This window comes from Macrotis lagotis, chromosome 1 (genome assembly GCF_037893015.1).
Source record: "Macrotis lagotis isolate mMagLag1 chromosome 1, bilby.v1.9.chrom.fasta, whole genome shotgun sequence".
Taxonomy (NCBI): domain Eukaryota; kingdom Metazoa; phylum Chordata; class Mammalia; order Peramelemorphia; family Peramelidae; genus Macrotis; species Macrotis lagotis.
The window spans coordinates 825,016,091-825,039,307 of NC_133658.1; the positions used below are offsets into that span (position 1 = coordinate 825,016,091).

The following is a 23,217-nucleotide window of genomic DNA, read 5'->3' on the forward strand; positions in this document are numbered from 1 at the left end:
TGCTCTATCCACTGAGCCACCTAGCTGCCCCCAATTCCTACCTAACTTTCGAAAAGCTTAATTCAATTGTCATTTCCTCCAAAAAAAGCCTTCACAGATCTCCTGGAAGTTATATTTGGAAATCTTACCTGTTTGCTATTAACCTATATTGAAAATATAACTAACAATAAGTTAATATAATTAATATATATATAATAATAATATAATAACTAACAATAACTCAGTTTTGAATACATTTAGCTTCATGTTTCTCATCTAAAAAAAAAGGAGGATAATACTTGTACTGCTTGCTTATATATCAAGAAGCATATAACTATGAACCATTTCCCCTCCCTGGGTCTCATGAGCTAACATAATGTATAGTACAGTTACATGTGAATATGCCTTCTTTGGTCAACCAGTCTGTAAGCTCTATTTCAAGGAAAATACAATTTCTAAACTTTTATTTCCCATAGTACGAACATAGAGTCTAAATTCTAGAAACACTTTATAAATGTTTGTAAGAGTCAAATTCAATGTCTTGTTCCCTCTGGGGAGGAGAATGAAAACTCCTCATGTGTTTAATTTCATTAAAAAAAAAAAATCAAGCAGTCAATCCAAAAATATGCTAGGCATTGTGCAGGGGGATAGGAATAGAAGGTCAAGTGTGAAACAACCCCTGATGCATTGAAGACCCAACTGGGGTTGGAAAATCAAGCAATATTTTTTGTAAAGGGGGAAGGCAACACAGAAAAAGAGAATGGGAAGGAGAAGAGAATGAAAGAGAGAGATGGGGGGGAGAGGGACAGGGAGGGTGGAAGGGGAGAGGTGGAGAGAAAGAGAGAGATGGAAAGAGATAGATCAAAGTTAAATACAAAGTTGTTTGGGAGGGAAGGCACTTGATAGTTGAGGGTACCAGGAAAGGTTTCCTATAAAAGATCCTGCCTGAACTGTACCTTTAAAAAAAAAAAATTTAAACAAGGGGAAGTGATAAGATCATACATCTAGTTAATGACAAAGTTGGTTTGAGAACCCAGGTCTCTTACCTACCCTTGACAGAGAGTAATCTATTATTTCCATATTTATCATGCTGTACAGGAAGAATTAAAACAAAATGGGAAAAAGCAACACAAGGGGGAAAAAACAAAACATGCAGAAATTTTAAAAATTGAAAATCATTCAGACTCCCTAGTTCCTTCTCTGGATGTGGATGAATACCATCCACATAGTAAGTCCTTCAAAATTCTAACCTGCATCCTAAAGGAGAAGAGAGACTATGGGGCAGAAGAAAGGAAAAAATACACTCCAGGCATGTGGTTCAGTCAATTCTTAAAAAGGGGGAGGGGAAGTGTTCTGGATGAGCAAACAAGGGTTCACAATGGCTGGACTGCAGAATGCAGGAGGCAGAGGAATGTCTAAGGAGGTTTGAAAAGTTGGGTTGGGGCCATGTTATACAGGGCTTTAAAACAGGAGTTTATCCTAAAGGCAAAAAGAAGTCACTGGAGTCAAAGTAAGGGAGCCACAAATGACCTCTGCATTTAAAGATGCTAATTTTAGCATCAGAGTGTGTGTGTATGTGGAGAATCTCCCCACTCAAGTGGGAAGAAAGGAAAGGGGAGAAAAATTAGGAACTGCTGCACATATCTAATCAAGAGGTGATTAGAATCTAAACTATTTTGGTAATTGAAAGAAGAGATCAGTGGGAGAAATGTGAAGAGAGAAATGAAAAATTTGTTAACTGATTGGTATCTGGGGTAAGAGAGAAGTGAAGTATACAGGATAATACCAAGTTTCTAAATGAATGTGTGTGTCTTTTCTGTCAAAAATGGGGAAGTTTAGAAGAGGAGAGGATTTAGGGGGAGATATTATATGTGATGTCTTCCAGAAATAAGCCTGAAATGTCCGATTTCACAACACCACTAATTGGTGATAATATGTATAGGAGAGCTAAAGGGGTTACAAGAGAGCTTGTGGAGAGGGAGCAAGCACTTGCCATAGTTAGGTATGTGAAGAAGTCAGAAAAAGAGAATAAGAAAGAATAGTTGGAAAGGAGAAAGTAGTGTCATCAAAACCCAGAGAAAATATTCAAGAGGTAAGAATGCTCAATAGTGTCACATGCAGGAGATAAAATTGAAAAGGAATAGGACTAAGATTAAATTTGGTTATTGAGAGAACACTAGTTAACTCTGGAGAGAGAAGCTTCAGCTGAAGCCAGTACAGAAGCCAGACTATAAAGGCCTGAAGCATGGTTAGTACAAAAGAGAGGCAATGGAAATTGGTACAGATAGTTAAGGGTTTTATTTTTTTTTTGATAAAGTAAAAGACAAGGACTTTAGGAGAGGGGTTTGCAACAGTTTCTGCACCAAGTTAGGGAATCGATAAATGGGAAATATTAAGGTCTGCTCTGATGTGGAGAAGACCCAACTGAGGTTGTGGATAATATGAATTTATAATATCCTCAGTTAGATTTCCTCCAGTAGAGTTCAGTTACTTGTGAGTAGGAATAATTCAAGACTCAGAAAGAGAAGAGTAACAAGAGGACAAGAGAGCAAGAGAAGAGGACAAAATAAAGATGAAATAACTACTGGATCGAGACTTTAGAGGGAATAAAGTAAACCCAGAGCAGAGATAGTGTTCTGAGAAAGTATCCATTTAGTATCAGTAGATATTCAATACTAGAATTGATTGAAATTGAATTCTGGGTCCTTTTTTGGCTCTAAAATTATACGGTATTTATTTTTTCTTTAAAAATATCACTCAGAGGGGCAGCTAGGTGGTGCAGTGGATAGAGCATTGGCCCTGGAGTCAGGAGTACCTGAGTTCAAATTCAGCCTCAGACACTTAATTATTACCTAGCTGTGTGGCCTTGGGCAAGCCCCTTAACCCCATTTGCCTTGCAAAATCCTAATCAATCAATCAATCAATCAATCAATCAATCACTCAGGGACAGCTAGGTGTTGCAGTGGATAGAGCACTAGCCCTGTAGTCAGAAGGACCTGAGTTCAAATTTGGCCTCAGACACAAAATAATTACCTGTGTGACCTTGGGCAAGTCACTTAACCCTGCTGCCTTGCAAAAACAAACAAAAAAATCACCCACGCTAAAATAAAATAAAGCTTTACTCTCCCCTTAGACTTGAGTTATAGTAAAGAATTATTAAAAAACTTATTTCAGAGAAAAATATAGGTTCTAGTTAAGTGAACATTATTCACCTTTCCTTCTCAGATTAGAAAATAGTGCCCCAAATTAGCTAACTTTAAATAAACCAAGCCTTACCTCCACATTCTTCTATTATTTCAGCTATTGTGCTAGCTTCATCACCAGCCATGATCAGAATGTTTTTCAGACCATCTAGAACCACCTGAACCACCTGAGAGTCTTTTACCGACAGTAAGTTACAGAATGGTGGTATTACATTCTGCTGTACAAGGTATTCAACCTGAAATGGAAAAATTTATTACTTTTTAAGCAGACATAATTTTTTCCCCTAACGAGCGCAAGGAATTTACCTATTGAATTTAACCCCCCCCAATAATTTCTTAAGCAGCTTAGAAAAAAAGGATATTTGCATGTATCAAGGAACAACTTAAAATAATTTAATAACTATTTCATACAGTCATTTGGTACCTGATCTTTTCGCCCACTTATCGTCAAGTTGCTGATTGCCCAAGCAGCTTCTTTTTGGGTTCCAAAATCCCCCTGAGGATTAAAAGATAAACTTAAAATATACTGTTTATTAAGAAACTTTTGTTAAGTTATATCAGATATTTTATTCCAAAATTTTTTATCAAGGTCATTTGTTTTTACAGTATCTACATTTTCCTTCCAGAAAGCTTATGTCAGATACTTTAAATCAGTCTACTCATAAAATGACTGACCTTAGCCAGCTGGTGTATGATCATAGGGATTAATCCAGCATCTATTACAGCTTGTACTTGTTGTTGGTTTCCTGCTGTTATATTGGAAAGGAACCAAACTGCTTCCTATAATTGGACAAAAAAAGGTACTTTTATTAATTAATTTTTTAAACATATGGTAAATTTAAACAAAACACCTTAAGATAAATGAACAAAATCAGGTTAGATGACTAAAGTACAGGACTTATACAAAATCTTTCATTGGTAATATTAGAATCCTATTAACTAATTAGCATTATCACATTTTTAAAGTCAGGGAGACAGAAAAAAAGGAAATTAAACCTACTGATAAATAACAACATTCATCATCATTATACTTGAATTTGTTCTATATGCATTATATTTAGCTCAAATAATGATCAATTAATTTTTACCACTAAAAATACTTATGTGGCTAATGTCTGGGGCCTACTACTATTCAATATTCAAGCTAAGAAAGACAATTTCTTGGGATTCTGAGTAACAACTTCCATGTTCACCTTCTAATAGTCATGTACCTGCAAAAGCTGTGAACAACCAAGATTACCAATAGAACCAGAAAAGTCTAAGACTTCAGACAAGATCAAGAGTAAAAAAAGTCTCATCCAAGATATGTAGAGACTTTCAGTCAGTAGTAAATAGAGATTGCTCAAACCAAGTGGTTACTGGAGAAGAACTAGGACATAGATATATTAAATGATGTTGCAATATTCTGCTCAGGGATAGACCAAAAATCTGATCATTTTGTTGTTTTTATCTGGACTGAAAGAAAAATACAAATAAGTATAGAGAGCTGGTAGTGACTGGAATGTCAACCTGAGAACAAATGTCAGGCTGAGAAAGGACTTAGAGATCTGGGACTTTGATATTCAGCCAAAACAAGTCTGAAATCAAAATGAGGGCTGGAAGAATAGGCAAAGAAAAAAAGAATTCCACCACAAAATGCTTATCATTGAGACAGGGCATTCAAGAAGAGAAAAACTTCCAAATATCTACAAGTAAAACCTCAAAGAAACACACAGCCTAGAAACAAATTCAACAATAATTCCTGAAAGACATAAAGCAAGAGTTTAAAAAAAAGTTCAAAATAGTATTTTTCATAAATGAAATGAGAGAACTAAAGGAAAAAATTGGAAAAGAACTGCAAGTTATAGATGAAAGAAACAGAAAAGTAGTAAACAGCATGGGATAACAGGTATAAAATTTTGCTCAAGAAACAAACTCCCTGAGATACTAGGAGTCAACAGAAAATACTGTAACAAAGTCAAAAGACTGAGGAGGAAAACACTTCAGAATCACTAGACTAACAAAAAGTCATGAACAAAAAATACCACACATCATATTTCAAGAAATCTTAAAAGTGTTCCAATTTCTTGGAATCAGAAAGGGAAAAAAAGAATCCACTGGTCACCCCCTGAAAGAAACTCCTATAGAAACATTCTACCTCAGAGCCAAAGTTTTCAGATCAAAAGAAAAAAAATACCCCAAGCAGCAGGAAAGAAAGTATTTATGTTAACAAAGAGATGCAGTAGGGAACATACATGATTTAGTACCTACTACTATAAAAGAACAGAAAACACAAAAGGGAGGAAACAAGCATTTATTAAACTCCTACCATGAGTCAAGTATTCTATTATTAAATACTTTAAAAATACTTCATTTGATCCTCACATCACATATAAGAGTTAAGTGCTATTGTTAATCCCATTTATCATCCCCAGGTGAGGAAAGTGAAGTAGTTCAAATGACTTTCCAAAGGCTCCTGAGCCATCAAGTATCTGATACTGAATTTGAACCTAGGTCTTCTTAACTCCAGGCTAAGCTTGGCCAGTAACCAGATAGAAATTTACAGCCAAGAATAACTTGCCCAGTAAAAAAAATGAGTTTAATCCTACAGGGGGAAAAAATGTACTTTTAATGAAAGCAAATTTCCAACATTTCCTGATAGAAAGACCAGGTGTGTAGAAACTTCAAAGTTCAAAAATAGGATTAAGAGAAACATAAAAGGTAAAAACAAATGAAAAGTGATTAAAAATAAACAGTTTAATATGGGGAGAAGATAAGTGTGTACCTTCTGAAATCTATTCTCATCAGGGGTCAGAGAGGAAGTCTAATTATACAGGAGACAAAGAAGTGGTTCTGTTTTATTTTTGCTGTCTTAAAAGAAGAATAGAAAGGCAAGGGAAGAATAATACAGAGGTAAGAGGGAAATGAAGGTTAGATTAGTAGAAATCTCATATAATCAGGGAGCAAAAGCTGAAGTCTAAGCAAGCAAAAAAGAATGAGGGGGTGTGGATGTGGGAAAAGTAGAGAATGGTTGATACCTGAAAGCTTATCTGAACTGATCAAAGGAGAAAGAATACATTCACCACTAGATTTAAAAATAGAAGGAAAAGGGGGAAAAAAGGAAAATTAGAAGGAGGACAGGTTAAGGGGAAGGATTAATCCTAAGTAAAATAAAGTCTGAGGATATGCCAAAAATGATGAAGGGAATGGTTTCTGAGAAACTGAAGACGATATGTATGAACTAATACAGAGAAAAGTGAACACCAGGAGAATCAGGTGAATAATTTAGACAATGACAACAATACTGTAAAAACAAACTTTTAAAGACTTAACATAAAACTTAAACCTGAGGGAGAGAACAAAGACTCAGAGAACAGAAAGAAATTGCTATCTCTATATGCACAGTTTTAGATATCTGTATGGCCTTTTTCCCTTTTAGACATGATCAATATGGAAATCAGTTTTGAATTTGAACTTTGCTTGGATTAATATTTAGATTAGATATTATTTTTCTTTCATTTGCATTTGGGGGTGGTGGTGGAAAAAAGTGCAGGAGGGAGAGAGGACAGATTCTTGCTGATCAAAAATGAATGAATGAATGAATGAATGAATGAACTGCTACATGACTACTGGCGCATATTTTTCATCAAAGTAGTGATAGAAATGGCAACAAACAAACCTGTCCTGATCAAAATACTACTGATATTGTATTAGTCACATACAGCAGTTAGTAAGTGAGAAGAATGGGGCAGATAGGTGACTTCAAATCCAGCCTCAGACACTTAATACTTACTGTGTGACATGTCATTTAATCCCACTGCCCCATTAAAAAAAAATAAATGGAGAAAATGAAGGAAGAGAGATAAAAGTTAATAGAAAAATTCTACTACGTACCTTATTTATCTTTTCTTTTGGGTGAGACAAGAGATTTGGGAAGTGTGAAAGAACATCACAGTTGAGAACAACTTGTGTCTGCTCATCAGTGCCTGTCACTATATTTCCCACTGCTCTCAAAGCTGCTGTCTGCAATGACAAGAGAGAAAATAAATTTAATTCACAAAGAAAATTCATTTCTTCTTTAAATCATCTGACTGGACTTGAGAATATTGAACATTCAAGAGAGGAATATCTAACTTTATCCTAACCAAAAGCTTGTTTGAAATTTTTAAATGAAGTATGTTAGTTAATAAGCACAAAGTTAAGTGATGGAAACACAAAAGGCAAGAAGACTCTGACCTCAATCAAGGAGAACATAATCTACTACTTGTAAAAAAAAGAAAAAGAAAAAGAACCCCAAATATGCAACATGATAAAAAAAAAAGTTCAAAGATTCCAAAAGTAGAATGTAAAGAGAAAATCTGAAGGACTAGTAATTCAAAACTTGCACTTTGTTGCTTAATAGCCTCTTGATCTACTGTAATTATATTCCTTGTTAAGGCAAATCTGTCTCAATATTCATTTATTTCATTATTTGTTTTCTACCTTCATATAAACAAGATGATTCTCATCTACTTTTAAGATCTACATCAATATTTATAAATTAAAAATGTTTAAAATGAGTTATTTCTTAAATCTTTCACAAGAGAGACATCAGTTAAATGACACTATAAATGTTGAAAGCTAAAACTTTCTGCCAAAATATATATGGTAAAGTTTATCATTTTGAGAAATATATTGATATTATCTGCTCCTATAAGTTTTTTGTTAGCTATATAAGTTGGTTTTCTTATTCTTCTAATTATTCTTTTTAAATATCCAATCATTAAAAAATATATAGATCATCGAAGTTGTGCAAGGCACTATGCTAGGCACTTTGCTAAAGAGTATTAGCATCTTGACAACTTATTTTGACAGTGAAAATAACTAACATATCAATATATGGAAGTGAAGATTATAAACTATTCTTTCTCCCCAAAAAGGACCTACTTCTAGTAACCAAAGCTACAGTATTTTAAAAATTCCAATATTAAAAATATTTTAAAAACTCCAATATTTTGGGTCCACATTAGAATAGAAACCAGAATTCAATAGGCTTGATCATTAATATTAGGATTAATATTTTAACTAAGAAATAATCAGGATAGATTTCCTTGGCCTTGATGTTGAGAACAAGGTCAAGGCATATTTTTTCCTATCTTTCATATTATTACTGGAAATTGGTTCATTTTCTTAGATGGTCAAGGCTAGAAAATACTAGTCTCAAGCTTCAAATTGGAAGATGATGGGGATGGATGAAAAGGGAATAAAAGAATTATGGTACCTCTGTAAAGGAGATGAAGAGGAAGGAGAAGCAATTTTGAAGCATTAGCATTCTCCTTTGGGAGATTCAGCTGTTTTTCAAATTTTCCTATTTTTGTTGAATTGTTCTATTCTCAGTTTCTTACTTTGACATTATTCTTGATTTTTCTTTCTACCACATACCCCATATATCCAGCCTACAGCCAGCTTACCATTTCTATGTGCACATCTTATAAGTGAACCAATCTTTCCATTTTTATAGGCACTACCTCAGTTCAAACCTTTACCATCTTCTGTCTTGATCACTGCATTGGCCTTCTCAATGGTCTTTCTACCTCTCACCTCTTCCTAGTGCATCCTATCTTACACCAGAGCTATTTTCTTCAGTGCTGATCTGAACATTCACTACTGCGGCTCAATCAACTCTAGGGGAGCTTCCTGTCGCCTCTATGATCAATATAAAATTTTCTATTTAGCTTTTCAATTCCTATACAACCTGGCTCTAATTTATCTTCCTGATCTCAATCTACCTGATTTTCTTTTCTGTAATCTGATTTGGCCAAATAAGCCACCTCTATCCCTTTTCCCATCTCTATGCTTGAGTGTTATTCTATGCCTAGAATGGACTTTCCCCCCCTCTACCTCCTAGAATGCTCTTCTGTCAAAATGTAGCCCAGATAATATTTCTGTATGAAGCTTTCCCTCATGTCCCTGGTTTCTGAAGTTGTGAGGACCAAAGGAGAATATCAGTTCAGTGCTTAACTTACTGGTTGGCAAAGAGTAGTATGTAATAAATGCTTGAATCCTTCTCTCCTTTGTTTCTGTTTATATTTTCAATATATTTATTCTATACATATTTCCATGTGTAACCACAGTTTGCACTAGTAGGATGTAAGCTCCTTGAGAAAGATTTATTTTACTCTTTATACATTCAAGGCTGAGTGTGGGATATAGAACTTTCACTACATAAATGCTTGTTGATTGATGATTCCCTTTCTACCTTTTTAAAAATTCAGTTATTTTACTTCCATTTAAAAACTTAAGTTTTTTTTGTTTTAATATTTTAAGGTTTTGAGTTCCAAATTTATCCATCCTTTCCCTTCCCACCTCCATGGATTGGTAAGCAATCACAAATAGGCTACTGAGTTAATATTCATTTTTTAAAAGATTTTTTGAATTCCAAATTCTGTACCTCTCCCTAATGTGGTGAGCAACTTGATATAGGTTATATATGTGCAATCAAGTAAAACATCTTTCCATATTGGTCATGTTGTGAAAGAAGAAACAGCTCAAAAGAAAAAAACACAAAAAATAAAAAAAAATGAAAATAACATGCATCAATCTGCATTCAGACTACATCCTTCTCTGAAGATGGATTGCATTTTCTATCTTGAATCTTTTGGAATTGTCTTGGATCACTGTATTGCTGAGAAGAGCTAAGTCATTTATAGTTGATCATTGCATGATGTTACTGACGCTGTGTACAATGTTCTCTTGGTTCTGCTTACTTTACTCACCATCAGTTTCATGTAAGAGTTTCCAGGTTTTTCTGAAACCACTCCTCTTGTCATTTCTTATAGCACAACAGTACTCCAAAATAATCATGTGTCAGAACTTGTTCAACCATTTCCCAACTGATAAGCATCTCAACTTCAATTCTTTGCCACCTCAAAAAGAGCTGCTAGAAATAGTTTTATACATGTGGATCCTTTCCATTTTTAAAGATCACTTTCAGATACAGTCTTAGTAATTACTGGGTATGCACAGTGTTACAGCTCTTTGGGCATAGCTTCCAATTATTCTCCAAGATGGCTAGATTAATTCCCAACTCTACCAAGAGTGGAACCAATTGGTGTTCCAGTTTTTCCACATCCCCTTCAACACTGATCATATTAGCTAATCTGATGGTACCTCAAAGTTGTTTTAATTTATATTTCTCTAATCAATAGATGTATGATGATGTAGTACAATAATGTAGAACATTTTTAAAGGGCTATAGCTAGCTTTAATTTCTTCATCTGAAAACTGCCTGTTCATAATCTTTGACTGTTTGTCAACTGGAGAATGACTTGTAATCATATGAGGCCTTTATCAGAGACACTTGGCTATAAAAATTGCTTCCCAGTTTTCTGAATTCCTTCTTTATTAGTTGCTTTGGTTTTGTTTGTGCAAATCCTCCTTAATTTAATAAAACCAAAATTATTCATTTCACATTTTGTAATGCTATCCCTTGTTTGGTCATGAAGCTTGTTCCCTTCTCCAGAGTTCTGAAAGTTAAACTATTCCTTGCTCTCCAAATTGGCTTATGGTATCATCCTTTTATATCTTAATCTAGGACCCATTTGGACCATATCTTGGTCTATAGTGTAATATTGATCTATGCCTAGTTTTTGCCATACTATTTTCTATACCATTTCTTAGCCAGTATTAGATAATTTTGATTATTGCTAGATAATATTGATTTTGAGATCTGGTATGATCAGGCTCCCTTGCTTTACCTTTTTTTTCAAATTCCTTTGATCTTCTTATTTGTTTTTGCAAGGCAACAGGGTAAAGTGACTTGCCCAGGATCATACAACAGAGTATGTATTCAGTGTCTGAGGCTAGGTTTGAACTCAGCCCTTACTGACACCAAGGCTGATGTTTTATCTACTGCACCACTTATCTTCCCCAATAATCTTGCCATTTTGTTCTTCCAAATGAATTCTATTATTTTTTCTAGTTATAAAAAATATTTTTGGCAGTTTGATTGGTATGGCATTAAATAAGTAATTTATGTAGAATTATATAGACTTGGCCCACCCAGGAGCAAGTGCTATTTTTTCCAGTTGTTTAGATCTGTCTTTATTTGTATCAAGTGTTTTATAACTGTACTCATATAGTTGTCTTTGGCAGGTAGTCAGTCTCTCACATATTTTATATTGTCTGCAGTTATATCCATTTCGCCACCTAGCAGCCCCTTCTGCAGTTATTTTAAATGGAATTTTTCTTTCCTTTCTCTTGCCACTGAGCTTTGTTGTAATATATAGAAATTTTATATCCAGTAACTTTGAGAACATTGTTTGAAGTAGTTTTTTGGTTGATTCATTAGGATTCTCTAAACATATCACCATTATCATCTACATAGAGTGTTAGTTTTGTTTCTCCATTGTCTATTGAAAATCTTTGAATTTCTTTTTCTGCTTTTATTACTATAGTTCACATTTCTAGTATAATACTGAATAAGAATGGAGACATTGCCCTGATCTTATTGGGAGGGTTTCTAGATTATCTTCATTGTAAGTAATTCTTACAGATAGTTTTAGATAGACATGACTTACCATTTTAAGAGAAACTCCATTTATTCCCATGGTATTAATGTTTTTAATAGGGATGAATGCTGTTTTATTAAAATTTTTTTGCAGAATCTATTGAGATAATCATGATTTCTGTTGGTTTTGTTATGGATATAGTCAGTTATGCTAATAGTTTTCCTAATTTTCAGTCAGCCTTGCATTTATGGTATAAATCTTACCTAGTCAGTGTATAATCCTATTTTATTTAAAATTTCTGCAACAATATTCATTAGGAAAAACAGTCTACAGTTTTCCCCCCTCTATTTTGGTTCTTTCTGCTTTGGGTATCAGCATATTGTACTGGAGTTAACTGTTCTTGAAATGCTCAGATGAAATCACATGTGAATCCATCTGGACTGGGGAATTTTTTCTTAGGGAGTTCAATGATGGCTTGTTAAATTTCTTTTTCTAAGACTGGGTCACTTAAATTTTCTATTTCTCTTTCTGTTAATCTGAGCAATTAGCAAATACTTATCCATTTCATTTACCTATTTAATTCTGTAAAGCTATTCCTATGTGACTGGTTACAAAGTCAAAGACCCTAGAAAGCTTCTACATCTTCTCAAAATTGTTCATTTTTGTTACATTGTCACCAACCCCATGAATCAGCAATTCCTTTGGGCCAAGTAACTTTTCATCCTAAAATTCAAAATTATTGAGAGGACTGTGGGTTATTAATCATTCATACCTTGGTATAAATTAATTTTAAAATAATGATTTCTTCCTATTAACAAATGCTATAAAACATACTGAGGGAATAAATGTTTTGGTTAGTGGGGATGGAAAAAACAACAATTTGGGAAAACTGAGTTATGGAAGGAGGACAAATATGGATAAGGAGATCAAAATAGGTAAGTATGAATTGTAAGAAGACCCATCTTTGTAAAACTTGGTGTCTGAAGTCAGATAAGAATGGAAAACAGTGATTAGGAGGAGGGCTGGCAAAAAGCTCACATAGTTCATAAACTATTAGGGGCATCAATACCCCTTTTTCTGGAAACCAGCTGGGAAGATAAGCATTATCTAATACCCACATTCTAAGCAGTAGTTCCCTGCAATGTTATTTGACCCTTGCAGATTTTTTTTGCTAACTATATTCTAGCTTATTATACTGACATTCTGTCCTGTTCTGTCTGAAGCATGGTGATAGAAATGTCTTAAAAAATAAACCTCTCAACCCTGGGATGATGGCTGATAAGAAATTTTCCCTTCCCAACTTGCCATCTCACTCCAATTTAGTAACTCTGCTTCTCAGTTCTGTGGCAGTGAATTAACTTAATATTTAATATTTATGAAGAGACAAATGGAAGCCTTTAGATAATTTAAAGGAACTAGTCTGGGATTAGCTGTTAATGACAGAAAGACTGAGAAATGGTCATACAAACTGGCATGTTAAGACAGTCTGACAACTCCTTTTGCTTCTTCCATAGAGCCTACTACGATGCTGGGCACATATCTCTTATTTTTGTTAAATTTCCAGTTAAATAGAAAATTAAGTTATTTTAGTATCCTAGCTAATTTAAATTTTAATTGTACAATCCTGAATGTTGTTTTGAAAAAATCAATTTTCAAACTGAAAAATAAAATCATACTGTATAATTAAAATCACGAGGAATAAAAAGTAAAAACAGACCCAAATAGGAAAATCAGTCACAAATGAACACAGTAAAATATTTGTTTCAAATAACCATAATATTTTAGGGACTTATTGTCATCAGTTTCAGTATTCCCTCTTTAGTGAGATTATCCTTAGAGGGAAACATTTGTGAATTCTTGTAAGTTGAAAAAAAATCTATGAAGTGGCTATGTCATGATGAAGTGTAAAGTATTCATAAGCAGATATTCATAAATGACAGGCCCTCAACAAAACCTGAAGCCTTTCTAGAATGCTGAAATCTGCCAGAAAAAAGTCTGTTTCCTCCATATAATAAATGAGGTATTGAAGTAGGATCTTAATAAAAGTTCAAACTTTTAATCTTATTAAAATAGTTACATTAATCTATGTTTTGACAATCAAATTTTAATTAACAATTTTTTATGGAAATATCTGAAATTTATGCCTATTTTAAATTAACAGAACTGTGTTTATAGGTGGAATAATACTTACTTGAACTTTAACTTCCTGATGGCTCAGAAGAGGCACAAGAAATGGTACAACTCCTGAATCAATCACCATTTGAATCTGTTCATTACCTCCATCAGTTAGGTAAGACAAAGCCCAAACAGTGTCCACAAGAATCTACAGGAAATAATGATTTTTAAAAATCACCATTTTTCATATTAATTTCAACATTTCACGTACACAAAACATTAGATGGTGGTAGATAAATGTCAAAATTTGTTTCATGATTACAAATTAATTATATGTATCAAATATCCCTTAGTCATCATCCCCCTACTTTCAAGACAGATCACCACCCCAATTCTCTCACTTTTAGATCCAAAGAAACAAGTGCCAGTTTGTTTTTTTGCTACATCTTACCTGAAAAACTGATATTTGTAATGTCATTGTCTCTTCTGAATGGAAATTTGGAACAGCTATCCCATCTACTTTATGGCTTACTACTTTGGGTCTTTTATCAAATCAAAGATAACACACAGACACACACACACACACACACACACACACAGATACAGATGTAGAAAGCAAGGCTGGACACCCTGATCTTTTCCTCTTAAAAAAAATGAGCCCAAATGTTTTCTCTGCTCTCCTTTATTCTCTCACACCTTTCTTCAAAGGAAGAAAAATGTACTACCAAAACTTAATTCGTACCTTTTTGAAAAATGTTAATTTCTAATGGAAATTATCATCATTGCACTGTAATCAGTGAGTTTACTGTCACCAAATTAGAGTCTGAAGATTTTGATGGTCACCTCTGGCTTCTTGATTATAACCAGGAACAGAACTGAATGGTTGCAGTATCAGAAAAAAAATGCATTACCAAGCATCTGTATAAATGAAGTAAAATAAACTGTTCCTAACAAAGGATAAAGAAAGCATTTTTCATTGATCTCTAAGGACATTAGTTTACTTTCATATCAATAGCCTTATAAAACTCTTTATTAAGTTTAACCACAAGATATATGGGGTATTACCTGAAAACTATGTACTTCAACGTCATTACAGACTGATTTAACTTTCTCACTTAAATCTTGGGCACCTTGAAACTCTCATCTCCCTTGGTTTTCATGACATTATGCTCTTCTGATTCTCTTGGTCTTATTGCCTTTTCTCTCCTTTGCTGATTCCTATTCTTCCAAGCCTTCATCCTTGGCTCTGTTCTTCCCTAGATATTCATTTTCCCTTATGGAAATTTTATCCACAAATACAATTTCAACTATAACCATCACAACTTAAGCCCAGTATTGCTAATTAGATTATCTACCACATCCAATAAAATTATCTACAATTTAACAAAAAGTGGGCTTGTTTTCTCCTTCAAATACTTCTTCTTTTCCAACTTCTCCATTCTAGGAGTATTAACATAATAATAATAATAATAATAATAATAATAATAATAATAATGAATGTGTTTTTATTCTTCTTCAACTATGAAGTACTTGATTCTTTAGTACTTGTAAGAGCAGAATTTGGCAAAACCAGTTTCACTAGTGCTGTAAAATTCAGTATGAGTTAGGTGAATTAATTTCCTAAAATGGCCTGAAGCTTCACAGCTTGCTTGTTATGTTTCCCCAGGTAAGCCTACCCTTCCAATGCCTCAGTCTGAAATGTCCACTGTAAGATATTAAATTCACCCACTAGAAATTACACACAGCTCAGTCAACTGCATTTACTCATGAAAATCTTTTGCCTTTTCAAATAACTTTGAGTAAAAGACTTTCATCTTTTTACAACAGAAAGTTTAGAATACATATTATAATGTGAGTCCAAAACCAGATCTAGCTATAGTTCTGTTGCCTTTTCTTATACCACTGTTTTGGCTATAGTACTCTGCTACATAGAATTCAATGCAAATCTGTTAAACACCTAATGCAGGCAAGGCACTGTTAGGAATATAGAGAAATAAAGTAATATTATCTGCCCTAAGTGATTACTATAGTAATAGGATTCAACAACTGGAAGGCCTGCTAGATTGCTGTGGTCCAACCTCCTCATTTAACTGAGGAAGAAATTAAGACTCAGAAAAGTAAATGATTTGCCTAAAAGCACATTTAGTTAAGTTGGTTAATAACAGTTTCATATGTATGTATGTATATATATATATATATATATGTATGTATATATATATATATATACACACACACACACACACATATATATATAATATATGCATTATATACTTCTATATCATATAATAAATGCTATATATGGTAAGCATATAAACATAAAATATAAATGGTTAACAGTTAATGTTTGAATCCAGTACTCCTGGATACCCCTGCCACTACATTAGGCTTTCAACAAAGAATGTATGTGTTATGATCAATACCCTTCAATATTATGCTTTCATTATGCACCTGTGACTGTAGTGATGCCCTCTGACAATATGAAAATATGCTTACTTTGCCCTTTTATCAAACTCAGTTCCAAATACCACAGGGCTCTTCTTAGCCATCAGCATAAAACAACAAAAATAACTTTTCTAACTATTGTAAAATTGTACGGTTTCCCCATCCTCTTCCCCCAACCTCAGCATAGATTACTCTTTTATTCTTCATTACAAAGAATTTGTTGATTATTGATCCCACTAACCTCTATATCACTGTTCTTTTTTAGGCCTTAAATAGTTCTGCTGCCTCCCCTCTTTCACTTTTGCCTCCTTTCCTCATTTTTTTTAAACAAGCAAGACATTTTAATTCCTTTTTATTTTTTAACACCCTCCCTCCCCTTTCTTGTTTCCATTTTTTTCTATCATAAAAATACTCATCAATATTTTGATACATATTACACTATTATTTTGGTCTACGATTTTCTTGGGTTATAAGTTCAATGATGAGATCAATAGATCAACAATTAAGGTTCATACATTTTAATTTTTTTACTGAAGAAAAAGTTTTTAATTGGTTGAAAAAATTTTAATTAGTTGAGAAAAAACATCTGAACCAACTTATAGCTCCACCAATATCGCTCCACCAATATCTTTCCACAATCCCTTTAATATTAAATAATTTTTATCATTATTGTCAATCTGCATTTCTCTTATTTTTGTGTGATTTAGAATCTTTTTTTCCATTTGGTTTATAGTTTGCCTTTCTAAAATAGTCTTGTAGTAAGAGTAAACATAATTCCCCCCCCACAAAAATAGAAAAACCTCACAAAAAATAAAGTGAGAGAAAAAGAAAAACAACTGTATTTCAAGCTGTGTTCAGATACCATCAATTGTGTCTCTGGGATGGATTGAATTCTTTATTAGAAATCCATCAGAGAAGTTGCTTCAATATTTTTGCCACAGTTGCTATTGCTAATTGTATTTCCTTCCTTCCATTCCTCCCCTCTCCCATTTATTCTATTCTCTCTCTCCTTTCACTTCATCCCTCCTAAAAAGTGTGTTGTGGAATAGAAGAGTGGTTCAGTGGACAGAGCAGCAGTCCTGGAGCCAGGAGGACCCCAGGCACCCAACATCCTCCCATGTTTCTTAACTATTAGGACAGTAACTTTTATATCCAGGCAGCCAGTCATTGAGAGAAGACTTCTTTCTTACTCATCATAAACAGAATATCTTTTGAAGTATCATTGGATCCTCAGCTCTTCTTGGCTTATGGCTAGTAACAACATTATGTTGAAAAATTTATTCCTGAACTGTTCCTTAGAATAATAAGCAGTATCTACCTGAAACCATCAACAAGCATTATAGTCAACAGGGCGAGGCTAAAGGCATTTCCAATAAGATCAGGGGTGAAACAAGGATGCCCATTATCACCACTACTATTCAATATCATATTAGAAATGTTAGCTTCAGCAATTAAGAGGGAAAAAAAAGAAATTGAAGGAATTAGAATTGGCAAAAGAAAACTCTCACTCTTTGCAGATGACATGAGAGAATCCCAAGAAATCATCCAAAAAACTACTGGAAACAATTAGCAAATTTAGCAAAGTTGCAAGATATAAAATAAACCCTCATAAATCCTCAACTTTTCTATATATGACTAGCAAGATACAGCAGAAAGAGTTAGAAAGAGAAATCCCATTCAAAGTAACCTCAGACAATATAAAATACCTGGTTGTCTATTTGCCAAGGCAGACTCAGAAACTTGTGTCTGAGGTTGGATTTGAACCCAGGTACTCCTGACTCCAAGGCCGGTGGTCTATTCAGTGCGCCACCTAGCCGCCCCCAGAAACTTTTTGAAAACAACTATAAAACACTTCTCACACAAATAAAATCAGATTTAAGTAACTGCTCATGGATAGGTCAAGTTAATATAATAAAAATGACAATTCTACCAAAACTAAACTACTTGTTTAGTGCCCTACCAATGAAAATTCCAAAAAATTACTTTAATGAGTTAGAAAAAGTTGTAAGTAAATTCATATGGAGAAATAAAAAGTCAAGAATTTCCAGGGATTCAATGAAAAAAGTGCAAGAGAAAGTGGCTTAGCCCTACCATATCTAAAATTATATTATGAAGCATCAGTCATCAAAACTGTCTGGTATTGGCTAAGAAATAGAGTGGTGGACCAGTGGATTAGACTAAGTGCAATAACAGGAAATGATTATAGTAATCTGTTTGGTAAACCCTAAGAATCCAGCTATTGGGGACTCTCTCTTCAATAAAAACTGCTGGGAAAATTGGAAGTTAGTATGGAAGAAACTTAGATTAGACCAACACCAAGATTAGATCAAAATGGATACATGATTTAGACATAAAAAACAATATTATAAGTGAACTAGAAGATCAAGGATTAGTTTACCTGTCAGATCTTTGGAAAGGGAAGCAGTTTATAACTAAGGAAGAGATGGAGAACATCACTAAAAACAAACTAGATGATTTTGATTATATTAAATTTAAAAGCTTTTGCAAAGACAAAACCATTGTAACCAAGATCAAAAGAAATATAGTAAACTGGGAAACAATCTTTACAACTAGTATTTCTGACAAGGACTCATATACAGAGAACTGAGTCAAATTTTCAAAAACACAAGCCATTCCCCAATTGATAAATGGGCAAAGGATATGCAAAGGCAATTTACAGATGAGGAGATCAAAATCCAGTCATATGAAAAATTGCTCTAAATCATTACTTATTAGAGAAATGCAAACTAAAGCATCCCTGAGGTACCACCTCACACCTCTCAGACTGGCCAATATGACCAGAAAAGACAATGATCATTGTTGGAAGGGTTGTGGGAAATCTGGGACACTAATACATTGTTGGTGGAGCTGTGAACTCATTCAGCCTTTCTGGAGAGCAGTCTGAAACTATGCCCAAAAGGCAACAAAAATGTGTATACCCTTTGATCCAGCAATACCACTACTGGGTCTTTACCCTGAAGAGATAATGAAAAAGGGTAAAAACATCACTTGTACAAATATATATATATATATATATGTATATGTATGTATGTCAGGGAACACTATTGTTCTATTAGAAATCAGGAAGGATGGGAATTCAGGGAAGCCTGGAAGGATTTGCATGAACTGATGCTGAGTGAGATGAGCAGAACCAGAAAAAATTGTACATCCTAACAGCAACATGGGGGTGATAAGCAACCTTGATGGACTTGCTCATTCCTTCAGTTCAACAATCAGGGACAATTCTGGGCTACAGAATACCATCTGTATCCAGGGGAAGAACTATGGAGTTTGAACAAAGACCAAGGACCTTTAATTTAGAAAACAAAACTGATATCTTATTGTCTGGTCTTACTATCTCTCTTTACTTAATTGATATGATTTGGATATGATTTCTCTCTCATCACATTCAATTTGGATCAATGTACAGCATGGAAACAATGTAAAGATGCAAAACTGCCTTCTGTGGGGTGGGGGGAGGGAAGTAAAAGATTAAGGGAAAAATTGTAAAACTCAAAATAAATAAAATCTTAAAAAGGAAAAAAAGAAAAGTTTATTCCTCTACCCTTTGACTTTTGTCAAAGGACCCTAACCTAGGGTCCTATGCTTCTGATGAAACCTATCCACCTTAAATGGGAAGCAGGAAGGAGAGACAGAAGACACCCTGAACAAAGATAATCAGGTAGTCAGAATTATCTTGCTTTTTATTTTTTTCAACTAGCTCTTTTCCCAACAGTTTTATTTTGTTTTTCCTTTATGAACAAGATTCATTCTTTTATCACTTTGGGGAACTCCTGGGATGGAATTTTGCAAACTGACAAATGTCTCCAGAGTACTTCCAGGCATACCATTAGGTTAAATTACCTGTCCATAGCTATATAGCTACTATGAAAAAAACTCTATAGTCTTCTTGATGTCATGATTGTTCTGATCACTATACCATATTTCATTTCTTGACTACATTTATTCTCCTGTTTTATTTAGGCATCCTCAATAATTCTATTTAAGCATTTCTGACAGGGAAAAGAAGAACCTAAAAGTGGGTAATGAAAATGTGTGAATCTGTCTATGTGCCCCAAGTGGATTATTTATACATAGGAAATTAAAAACTGACACATATTTCAAAAATTCTTTAAGGTTACACCAAACAAGTTCTTCTCAGCAACCTTGCATAGGAACTAATTTTGTGGAAATTCCCTCCCCTACTGCAGACCAAGCTCTCCTTTATAACTCAAGGCATTTTAAAAAATGATTCTATCATGTCCAGGCTGGAAGTATACCAGCCATTTATGGGCCTACTGCTAATACTGATAGGCTTGGAAACTTAAATCTGCTTTGCTTTTCCAACCTGGGTTGGCCAGCCATTCCTCTATTCCTAGAGGTCCGCTGTATTCCTGCTGGGTTTAGCATGGACGCTGAAATGCTCAAGCCATTAACAAAGTTTGGCTTCCCCAGCAGTAGGTACTTTGAACTTGCACCTGGAACTAGTGCTAAGATATTTGCTATGATATGAGATATTAAGTAACTTGACCATGGTCATCTAGCTGGTCTGGCACAGCAGAGAATAGCTGAACCAGGTTTTCCTGACTCAGCTTTTTATTACTAAATGGCACTGCCTTAGAGATGGTCAATAGTCCATCAAGCCCATGCTATACTGGAAAAAAAAACATTATAAGACCCAGGTCAGATACTTTACTTGATTTATAATAAAGATTTCAAGCTGATAAACTAAAATCTCATACATTGATTTGTTTAAAATTAATTTCAATCTGTTACCCTAAAATGAGCAAAAAAATTAAATTTTTAAAAAAAGATTAAAAAGTGTCAAGTGAGATATATTATCTATGACTTCACATTTATTTTAACTAAAAAGTGATTTGCAAGTTGGTCTTTAAAAGCTAAAGAAAACTATTTAAAAATTCAGGAAAAATTTATAAAACCACAACTAGATCAACTACCAAGAAACAACCAAATCTATTATATCTTGTCTATAGCAGAACTGGTAATGAAATTTATCAAGTTATTTCACTTCCTTTAGATATAATTTCACATTTTTATTTATTTATTTGTTTTGAGAATATTCTAAGATTATATATTATCTCCAAAACAGAGGGATTAAAATTACTTAAACTTTAGTCAGCAAAATAAATGGTCTGCCTGAGGTAACAACCTTCCTATTTTAAATTTTATTCTCTAGTCTATAATTCTTGCCCTTAAATAATACACTAGTATTAAAAATTAACATGACGAGCTGTTGCCATTCAACCAGTTCATGTTAACCTATCCAAGATTAATATTTATGCTGTATAGGCAATCTAAAATATAAGCCCATTAAAATCATAATCCTGTTTTTGAGTAACAGCTATACTATACTGCTGAAGCTTAATAAACACAATGATAACTTTGCTGACATGTGTTATAAACTAATACGATCTTAGAGGACATATAATACTCCTTTCATCTCAATTAAGAAATCCCACAGCTTAGCTTAACATTGGTTTTACTTACATTTATATCTGTATGGTATATGAGGACACACAATGCTGGCAGAATCTGAGAAAACAGATGAAAGATTTAATCAACTTCAGTACTCTCTTTCTGATTTTGTGAAGCATCAGCAAAATTCAATTTACTAGAGTGGTAAGTTAAAAAGAATGAGGAAATGAATGCATCTCCTCTTATATATTCAACTATTCTGTGCTAGTAATTTAATCTACCTGGAGGAGAAAGAAGAAAATCATTTTATGAAATAATCCTTTGGGTATTCATGACATGGGAGATGAGAATATTGGCATTTTGTAGGTATTTATGAAAAGCTGGATTTTAAGGGCTCCTGAAGTGGAACAAAGTTTTACTTTATTAACCACTTGTCTGTGAAGAAAAGGATTTATCATGAAGTCTGTGCAAAAAAATAAAACAAAAAAACCACACACATATGTATAATTTTGCTTATTTTTATGAAGTTTTGATCTTCCAATTTTGGTCTTCTGCACTTCATTGTTTTTAATGACTAAGAGTGCATTAAAATCTTTTTCATAACAATAAAAAGTCTATCAAATTTTTGCTGTTCTCAACTGTAAGTGTACACTCAAAATAGCATGATGCTATTCAAATAAATATTATAGAATGATTAAAAAAACCACGAAACAATCCTACCTATACATAGTTATTTTTAAAATATATAAATAATCAACATTCAATTAAGTAGATTTAAATAAACAGCATTTTATAGCGTATAAACACAGTAACACCATGTCATGTGATTTTTATAACAATACTGGCAATCAGGAAATACAGGTTTTATTTGCAGTTGAAATTAAAAGGCTTGTCAAATGACACATGGCTAGTTAAAGGTTGAGCAAGGATGTGAATAAAACATTCCTGACTCATTTTGCATTCTTTTTCATAGCATTATGGAAATTAATGTCCAATTCAAGAGCTAAATCTTATAAAATTTATTCTGAACTTGTATATTCCTAGATAAAAGATTAATGTAAATACCATAGTAACAGATGAATAATTTTAATATTTTGTGATTAAAATGAAAACTTTATTGTAGTTTAAAAATACAATTCAAAATTAACAGGCTTTTTTTCTCTTTTAAAAGTTACACTAAACAGCCCTGTTTGTAGTGGCAAAATATTGGAAATTAAGTAAATGTCCTTCAATTGAGGAATGGCTTAACAAACTGTGGTATATGTATGTCATGGAACACTATTGTTCTATCAGAAACCAAGAGAGATAGGAATTCAGGGAATCCTGGAGGGATTTGTATGAACTGATGCTGAGCAAGATGAACAGAACCAGAAAAACACTGTACACCCTAATAGCAACATGGGGGTGATGAACAACCTTGATGGACTTGCTCATCTCATCAGAGCAACAATCAGGGACAATTCAGGGATATCTTCAATAGAGAATGCAATCTGTATCCAGAGAAAGAATTGTGGAGTTTGAACAAAGATCAAAGACTATAACCTTTAATTACAAAAAAATGATCTTATTATGTA

At 33.6% G+C, this 23,217-nt stretch overlaps 1 protein-coding gene across 3 annotated transcripts in view; it reads right to left on the reverse strand.

Moving 5' to 3' along the window:
- The window catches only part of KPNA3 (karyopherin subunit alpha 3), a 96,123-nt gene that overhangs the window by 14,457 nt on the left and 58,449 nt on the right, over positions 1-23,217 (reverse strand). For all 3 annotated transcript variants that reach the window (XM_074217155.1, XM_074217157.1, XM_074217156.1), the window contains exons 10-15: positions 21,716-21,760; positions 13,842-13,973; positions 7,056-7,184; positions 3,858-3,962; positions 3,607-3,678; positions 3,256-3,418 (exon numbers count right to left, since the gene is read on the reverse strand). In XM_074217155.1, the coding sequence (XP_074073256.1) occupies positions 3,256-3,418; positions 3,607-3,678; positions 3,858-3,962; positions 7,056-7,184; positions 13,842-13,973; positions 21,716-21,760 (646 nt within the window). The remainder of the gene's footprint in view (positions 1-3,255; positions 3,419-3,606; positions 3,679-3,857; positions 3,963-7,055; positions 7,185-13,841; positions 13,974-21,715; positions 21,761-23,217) is intronic.